The following is an 8881-nucleotide window of genomic DNA, read 5'->3' as shown; positions in this document are numbered from 1 at the left end:
CTAAGATCTTCTCAGTTCTTGTCCTGTCCACGTGTTGCTCCCTCATGTCATCTCAAAGAAGAGTCATTAAGCTATATTGTAGACACTCTAAAGTGGTTAAAGCCGGAACGGAAAGTAGAATGCTTAGAGTGGCAAAGGCAGTCTTCTATCCTTGGTGTACCATTAGTTGTGCAAATGCCTGTCTCGACGGATTCACCTCGCTTTCTTCACTTTTCTGTTTTCGCCAACGTCAAAAGAGATCATTACTGGTCCTTCTGTAATCGTGTAGTAGTCTCTTTTGACAAAGAGGGCTCTTCTTTTCATTGTAAATGTTGCCGTTCTCGCCGTTCTTGTGTTCATAAATCTCTTGTGAAATGGGCGCTGTCTCAGTGGCATCGTGAGGCTCTTGGTCTTGTTCGAATCACTTCAAACGAAGAAGAGGAAGGTCATATGGAAGATGGTAATGCTCTTCCTGACCTTGAGAGAGATATCGGTGGTGATATGCAAGAAGTTCTTCTCCCAAATCAATCTGGAAAATTCTATCCCCCGATTGGAGACAATGCAGTTAAACTTGTGAGGTATCTTTTTTCCGAGAAGAAAATCCCAGCAAAGCTGCCACTCTCCTTGACAGTGCAAAAAGACGACTTTATTACAAGGTACTAAATACATTATTGCTTTCTTTATCATTGTGTCTTGGCCTTTATGTGGTAATATAGTTGTCTGGCATGATAACACAACATAACGCAACATAACAAAATAATACATTCATCTTGCTGCGTATCATTAAATGTTTGTTTTATAACTTCAGCCTTTGCCCAGTGGAGACATCTTGCTTGTATTGTAACCTGCCTTTAAGTGAGCCTGTTTGTATTACGAGGAATGCCAAAATTGTGACATTAAAAGGAATTATTGAAGGTAGGGTATTTTTTAGAACATGCTATTACACTACTGTATGGTACACACCTAAAAATCTCACATCTTGTTGACAACTTGTTAGCTCAACAAGCTTGTAGCAAGCTTGTTGACAAGTTGTAACAAGCTTGTTGAGACAACAGGTTGTAGCAAGCTTGTTGACATCAAGCTTGCTACAACTTGTTGGCTTGCAGACTTGTAGCAAGTTGTTGGAACAACTTGTTCCAAGCTTGTCGACAACAAGCTGTACCAAGCTTGTTGGAGCAACTTGTTGACAAGTTGTTATAGTCATCAAGTTGTAACAAGCCTGTCACAACAAGCTTGTACGAAGGCTGCGCGTGACAATGCTGTAACAAGACAGTTCCAACAAGTTGTAGCGACATTGTTAACGGCAAAAGTTTTCCGATAACAACAAAATCAATTTGAACTGGGCCAAATATGATTTTATTGATCATTGCCATTCATCAAATGGCAAAAGCAAGATCAACGAGCTTTTAAACACTTTAACACTCTGCAACGAAGTTCATAACTTCTTTTAATAATAAGATTTGAAAAGAATCCGAATTCCTTAAAAACATTACAGATGAACATTTCCTTGTTTCAAGGATATCTATAACCGTTGAACCGTTGAGGAAGTGACGATTTCAACGGAGTAATCTCATTGGTTCAGACTCTGTTTAAACTATGTATAAGTGATCTTATTGGTTGAAATATACGTCAGTATATTTGCAAATTTCCCTGCTCTTTTCAAGAGTTCACTGATTCACCTGGTTATGATCTGGTCATTGAGCTATCTTTGTGCCAAAACCTTTGATTTTTTATCAGTTAAAACGGATGGGCAACTTAAAAAAGTTTGAAGAATACTACAGTTCGACGTTTTAATAAAGGTATGTGCGTTTAATTCATCCAAATATTTGATATGGCGTACACAACGCCGGCAACACAATTTATTATAGTACACAAGCTAGCCTTTTAAAACTATATAGTTTTTAAAATATTTGTTGAATTTATTGCTTTTTATAAACATTGAACTGTTAGTTTCTGTGGATATTTATCAAAATCGAAACTTTGCCGGTTTTTTGTATTCAATAATTCAAATATTTTTAATGACGAGTAGGTGTGCGGTAAAGTGCAAAATTTCCTATTTTTAATATCTGTGCGTATGTTTTTAGCATGCTCTGATTAGAAATAATAATATATATTTACGTATTATGGTAATAAAGTATTTGTACATTACTTATTTGACATTAGACTTGGATGGCAAGCAAGACCCTCGCCACAGCAGACAGGATGGAGTTTCCTCAACGTATTTGCAAACCAGTTTCCTCAAAAATATTTGCATATTTTTTAAAGTAACTTATTCCTGAAGCCATTGTATATTATACTTTATAGGAATTTGATTATCAAACTGGAGCTAAACTGAGGTATTGGCCGGAAAGTCGTATCAAACAAAGTGAATTATAGGAAAGAGGTGCAGCTAGCTGTTGATTCTTGGGATGACGAAGTCAATTCAACAAGTGACTGAAATACTGGTATTATACAAGAATATTCATGCACCAGTTAATTTTTACCATATGAATGCAAAGAAACTTTTCTTACGAACTGATTATTAGGCTATATACTCAGAAAGGAAAATACATATGTTCTTGTACTGAGCCTTTAGTAATCTTGGTACTTCAAATGTGAAGTTTGTATTTAATTGCTAACCTTTGAATTTGTTTTTAAAATAATATGATTTTTACATCAAACTTTGTGTTGTTTGTTCTTTGTTTCACAATCTCCGGGAAAACACGCGTGTTTTCAAGCGAGATTTAATGCGCGGCCATGTTTGCAGCAAGCTTGTCGCGACAAGCTTGTAACGGCCTTGTTATAACAAGCTTGAAACAGCTCAAGTTCAACAAGCTTGTAGCAAGTTGTTGTCAGACTTGTAGCAAGCTTGTTGGCAACAACCTTGGTACAGCATTGTCACAACAAACTTGCTACAAGTCTGACAACAACTTGCTACACGTCCGTCACAACAACTTGGGACAAGCGGTGCGAATAAATCTTGCAACAAGCTTGTTGAAACGAGCTTGCGACAAGCTTGCTGCAGGCTTGTTACAACTCGTGCGTTTTTACGTGTGTACTCTATAGTTAAGTGATACTGTTCTGATTTGTGGTGACATGTTCTAGCATCTCATATACACTTCGGTCACAGTATGTTGAGCGATCAAGAAACTTTTATTTTTCAATCCTGTAGCACTGCAGTAATGTTCACCTAATTTTTTCAGGGGTTTCTGTATACGTAAAGTTCTGCGATGAATGTAAGCTTCCGTACAGATACCAAGAGTTCAGTGATGGTGTGCATAATTTTAACGATAACTGGATTCTAAGCTTGGGGTTATGCGACATGTTACGAAAACATCTTCAGGTATCGATGCAAGTTTGGTCAGGTTACATGTATATGCGTACATGTCTGGATTTAGGCTTACGCGTCATGTTCCAAATGACAAAACGCAGCAAGTGATTTTATTAGAGTTTGTTAAAGCGACTTTACTCGGTAAAATACACATAGTAAAAATACAAAAATTTTTATATAGGTTCACAATGCTGTTAGTCGGACTGTTGAAGCAATTGAAAGCTGGTTACAGTTGCAACCATTTCAGCTCCCACGAAGTTCAATGTTGAATGCGTACCTCCACTTTGAAGCTCTTACTGACCACAGTTATTCCTTCTCTTGTGTGCTTTGCGGATATTTTCCTCCATTGCTGACATTGGACGTTGATAAGAAAGGAGTGTTTGAACTGGCAGGTATAATATATATTCTTATATAGATTCGTGATTTTACCGCTTGTTTTACGCTATTTTAGACTTTTTATCTTCTTCGAGGCCTTGAACCGTGCCAGAGACACTCTGAACGTATTAAACGCCTGACTTTGTATAATTTATACAGTAAGTGAGCTCGAAGTTGCAAGAACGGAATCTGAAGTTGATACTAACCCCGAAATGGTTGATGCTGATGATTTCTGGGAACGGGTTAATGTGCTATTTTGTACAGAGGGATACTAAGAGGTGACGTATTTTTTCAAATATTTCAAATAGTATTGTTGATGATGACTAAACCTTTATTTATCCCCAGGGTAGTCCCTTCGGTGTTCAAAAGAACAATGTTATCATTGGGAACCCTGGTATATTAATTAAAAATATTAATCTGCCATTTATTGCGATGATTGGTGTTGATATGTTAACACTATGTAATTATAAAAATAAATTAGCTTGTAGGTACACCACGTAAGTATTTAATATTTCAAAGCTTTCGGTCCGTAACCTTGGCCTTCATCAGTGCAACTACTATTACGACGAACTAATCAAGAAGAACGTGATATTTAAGTGACGTGTAAATGGTGTTCACAAGTAGTCGCACTTATGAAGGCCCAGATTAACGGACCGAAAGCTTTGCAATATTAAAAAACTTACGTGGTGTACCTACAAGCTAATTTATTTATAATGGGATATCGCCATGAAAACCTGCAAGAATATATATATATTCTAGTGTTATAACACTATGTAATTGTTTGTATATACATTTTAATACTTATTTAGGTACGGAAAAGAACCCTTTGGAATTAAAACCTAGCTACAATTTTTGGGCCCCTTTTGTTGGACTTAACTGTCGGAGAGGAAAGCTGGTATACAACAGCGAATTTCGCAAAGCCAACCATGGAGATGATATTCGGTCCGCAGGAGCATCACCAGATAACCTGTCTGTTGAGAAGTTAATGGATATGTTTTGTGAAGGAAAGGTAGGGACCGTTTTATTATTCTCGAAATGCATATAGCAAATTTGATGCCAGGAATGGTCTTTCCTTTCCCAGAAAAGATTTTTTTGTACACTAATTATAGGTTCCAGTGATTAGGGATTTGGCAAGAAGCTTAAATATTAGCGACAAAGGCTCAAAACTAGATGTAATTAACAGAATAAAAAAGGCCCTTGACATTGAAGAAACATTTTTGAAACTTTTCTCCAAAATGTGGGGTGGCTTAGGTAGGCGAATATACCACATTGATTTAACCTTTTCATAATGTGAAATCTTGCAATGTACCTTACCGATTATGGCATTAAAATGGTCTTGTTTTTATGTGGGTTATATATTTCGTACGCAAAAAGGTAGGTATATGTCTGTAAGTTTTGATGGGCTAAAGATCGAAGATAATCACATGTATATCAGTGCTCAAAACATAGCAATATAACCTGGACGTGCGCCTGCTACCCGAAAACTGTCATAAGTGGAAGCGAGGCCATTTCAGTAAAGGGTAAGGTCTAGTGACACGTTTTGGACCTTGCTCATTCTTGTTTAAAAACATCAGGCCACCCCCTTCATTTATGAAGGTACAGGTTTAACTCCTGTAAGATGTGCTACGAGAATGTATGCAAAACTACACTGTAAAAAATGAATGGTTGAAACAACCAAAAAAAAAAGGTTCTCCTGGATGCAACCAGGACAACCAATTAAAATTTGGTTATTTTTTTACCAAATTCGTTTTGGTTAAAATTACCAATATTAATATTGGTTGAATCTACCAATATTTAATAGGTTGATGTAACCTATATTGAATTTGGTTAATGTAACCAATGTGCAATGGTTTTTTTGACCAATTATTTCAACCAATTAAGGATTGGTTAAATTATCCTGAAATTCAGAGCACTTCAAATCAAATTTTGTCAAAACACACATATGTATTATAAAAGATCTAATATAATAAATAAATTATCCTAATGGTTATTTGCATTTATACATATATACAAAGTACTACATTCAAACACTTATCTTACTAGGATTCATCTATCTATACTTAAGTCATTTCCAGGTTCTCAAAGCTGCGGTAAAAAGTTTTTAACTCCAATTGGAATGTTCGTTTTTCCGTTTGTTTGTAGTAATATCTGGTCCAGAAGAAGGAACACATTCTTTGTCTACCCACCTCCATCTTTAGGGTTCTCTGCGTTGGATACATACAATGCAGTCAGCAAACACACAACAGCATTTAAGATGGAAAACTGCTTAAACTTTATTGCTACCATGCCTTCAGCCAAAAGGTCCAGTGAATGGATGTAACCAAGAGATCCAGTTAATAGCAACTTCGGGAATGTTCTTTTTTTACAATGGTCTAAATTTCAACACCACTGTCATCCTAAAATAAAAGTTAAAAATTATAAAACTTTATATTCCTAAGCTTGGAAATAAAACATTTACATATGGCAAAAATCCTGGGACACAAAAGAGCAAGACCCTACACATGACAAGCAGCCACTTGAGCATATTTTTAGTTCTTATGGAGTAACTCTTGAACTATAGTTTAATATTTACAGGGACAATTTCCCAAAATAATTGTCCAGGTCTTTCTCTGCCTCAACTGATGCAGCGGGGCAGTGTAGATGCAATGGTTTTCAATTTCTATTAAATAAGTTTGATTACAAGATTCAGCAGGCAACATAATAAATGTGATTTGCATAGTTCAACATTGTATATTATATACATATATATCTGTAGATACCTTTTTCTAGTTCGGGTGACAATCCTCTAATAGACCAATAATGTGTTGGACATCTTTGTTCTTGTTCTTTTCCAGAACAGCCAGCATTGATGGCTTCTTTGAATCAATGTTTGGGCATCTTAACCATGTGCATCGAAATGATGCTCTACACACAGAAAAAGTAAAAGTCAACAATTAGATAAACCAAGATATGTATATAAGATATATTAACTTCCACAAATAGTTACTAACAATTACTACTTACCACATATACTCTTAACTTTCTCTGGGTCGAGTTGGGGTTTTGCATCCTTTTCTTTAAAGGCATAATTTGAAAGTTTCCCAGGGATGGAATGAGAGCAAAGTTGTTCTTGCATCCTTGACATGCCCATAATTGCATAAACCAAATTTTGACCTTTGGTTAATATGTTTGGATATAAGAAAATCTGTAAATTTTAACAGTAAATATGAAATTTAAACATTTGACACCTTATTCATTCTTAGCATGATGCCATGATATAGCTATAGAATTTATAAATGTACTGCAAAAGCATTGACAGAAATAGTTGTAATGGCCCTATTTATAATGATATAAATAAAAGGTATATTATATTATCTATATGATTCACCAGAAGTAGGATTTACAGTTGTTGAGTTTTGACAGATAAATACAATAATACTTGCCATTTCTGATTCAGCATCAGAATTTGAGGATTTCTGATTCAGCATCAGAATTTGAGGATTTCTGATTCAGCATCAGTCACAAGAATCTTGCACTTAAAGGTGATCTTGAAGCCTTGATGGAGTGAATAAAGTAATCTTTTATTAAAATGACTCAGTGCATGGTTATATATAGAGGGCATTTCATATTTAATTAATACTAGTAGGCATGTGACAGCTAGACAAAGTTTTGAAAAAGTGTCCAGCAGCCATACAAAGTCTGATCTGAAAAAATAGTCAATATTTTAAATATAAACATATACTATATACAAACACACTCACCACTGAATTATAATACTTTAGCTGTACACATGTTGTTGTTGAAATTGTAGATAGTTGAATGGAACCTTTGATTATTTTCTTATCAACTTTAGAAATTCCACATGGCCATGACACAATTACTTCTTCCTCGCGATCACAGTCACTATTCACAAATAATCCGGATCTCCTCGCATATTAATCCAGCGTGTTTCACCAATTTCGCATGACTACTCATTGACAAATTCAAATAACGCGTATTTTATGTTAAAATACGAAAGAAAAACTCACTAAATTCTACTATAAAACCTTGAACCGATGACAAAGAGTCAAAGACGCGCTCAAAATTTGAAAATAACGCGTGTCGGTTATACAAGTCCCACATAACCTTGCGGTCCTCTTTGGGCAAAACGCCCGCCACGTAACCTGCGAACAGGTATATTATGAAGACAGTTTACAGATACATGCATGTGTGATTTGTCCTTACAAAACGAGTGATTTTTGCTGAGAAATTTAATTTTAAGATTTAATATTCTATAGGATTTGTAAATTCTATAGGATTTGTGAATTCTATAGAATACGGCAATGGAATTCTATATAGCATAAGATCATAAGAAGTCCTATAGAATATTCTATAGCCATAGGATTTAGAATGTGCTATAGCATTCTAGCATATTTTATTGGATTCAATAGAACATAGAACCAGAAGTCTACAAATATACCCCATTGACCACAAAGAGTAATTGGTAAATTTAACCAAATTTTATTTGTTGCTACTAAATATATTTGGTTGTTTTTACCAATATGAGCTTTCATATCCATTTTACCAATTTTTTATTGGTTATTTCTACCATTTTAATTTGGTTTTAACCAATTTAATTGGTTGAAACAACCATTTTAAATGGTTGCAACCTTTTTTTTTGGTCATTTCAACCATTCAGTTTTTACAGTGTACTATTGTAATAGATTAGGTGTAAAATGGTCATTAGAAATAGTTATTACAGGCATATATCCTCGCATGCAGTGATGCACAAATTACGCACTCATATTAGCCAATTTTGTAATTAAAATTACTACAAAGTAATTTTTTCCTCTGCCTCATACAAACGTCGTAAGACTTCAGTTTTCTTTGTACTATTCAAGTGTAGTTTTCAAGTATAGTTTTCAAGTGTATTACTTCGTTTCCTCTCTGATGTAATAATGAACAATCACTTATGTTTTAGGCGGTTGGCTTGGAATGACTTGCCCACATGGTGCATGCTACGGCTTAAAGTGGCTTCTAAGACACGAGGGGCCACGAGACCATGTTGACATGTTGATGAGCCTTGCATCACTTCCAAATGTAGTCGCTGTAGATATGGCAAATATGGTTGTAGCGCATGCCAAAAATCGTGGATACAATGTGTTCCATCCATTTGAGGGTCGAGTTGCTGAATGTAGCGAAGAAAACATCCGAAAGGCACAAGATGGTGATCTTGAAATTGACTGGCATTGGTTCACG

General features: G+C 35.4%; 1 protein-coding gene and 1 long non-coding RNA gene across 2 annotated transcripts; one reads left to right on the top strand and one right to left on the bottom strand.

The window, feature by feature from the left end:
* Window positions 1–3939, top strand: LOC114534719. The gene is made up of 5 exons (XM_028556186.1): window positions 1–635; window positions 788–894; window positions 3162–3313; window positions 3471–3681; window positions 3824–3939. The coding sequence occupies exons 1-5, from the start codon at window positions 175–177 to the stop codon at window positions 3937–3939; spliced, it is 1047 nt and encodes a 348-aa protein (XP_028411987.1). The 5' UTR covers window positions 1–174.
* A 1375-nt stretch (window positions 3940–5314) lies between these two features.
* On the bottom strand, window positions 5315–7056 carry LOC114534761. The gene is made up of 3 exons (XR_003688163.1): window positions 6668–7056; window positions 6424–6568; window positions 5315–6060 (listed from the first exon to the last, which is right to left on the bottom strand). It is a non-coding gene; the product is annotated as an uncharacterized LOC114534761 (long non-coding RNA).
* Window positions 7057–8881: the final 1825 nt, after the last annotated feature.

The sequence above is a fragment of the Dendronephthya gigantea genome, unplaced genomic scaffold (assembly GCF_004324835.1).
Source record: "Dendronephthya gigantea isolate DGI-Jeju-01 unplaced genomic scaffold, DenGig_1.0 000105F, whole genome shotgun sequence".
NCBI lineage: Eukaryota > Metazoa > Cnidaria > Anthozoa > Malacalcyonacea > Nephtheidae > Dendronephthya > Dendronephthya gigantea.
Note: the sequence above shows the minus strand (reverse complement) of the source record. Positions and strands in the feature narration are given on the sequence as shown.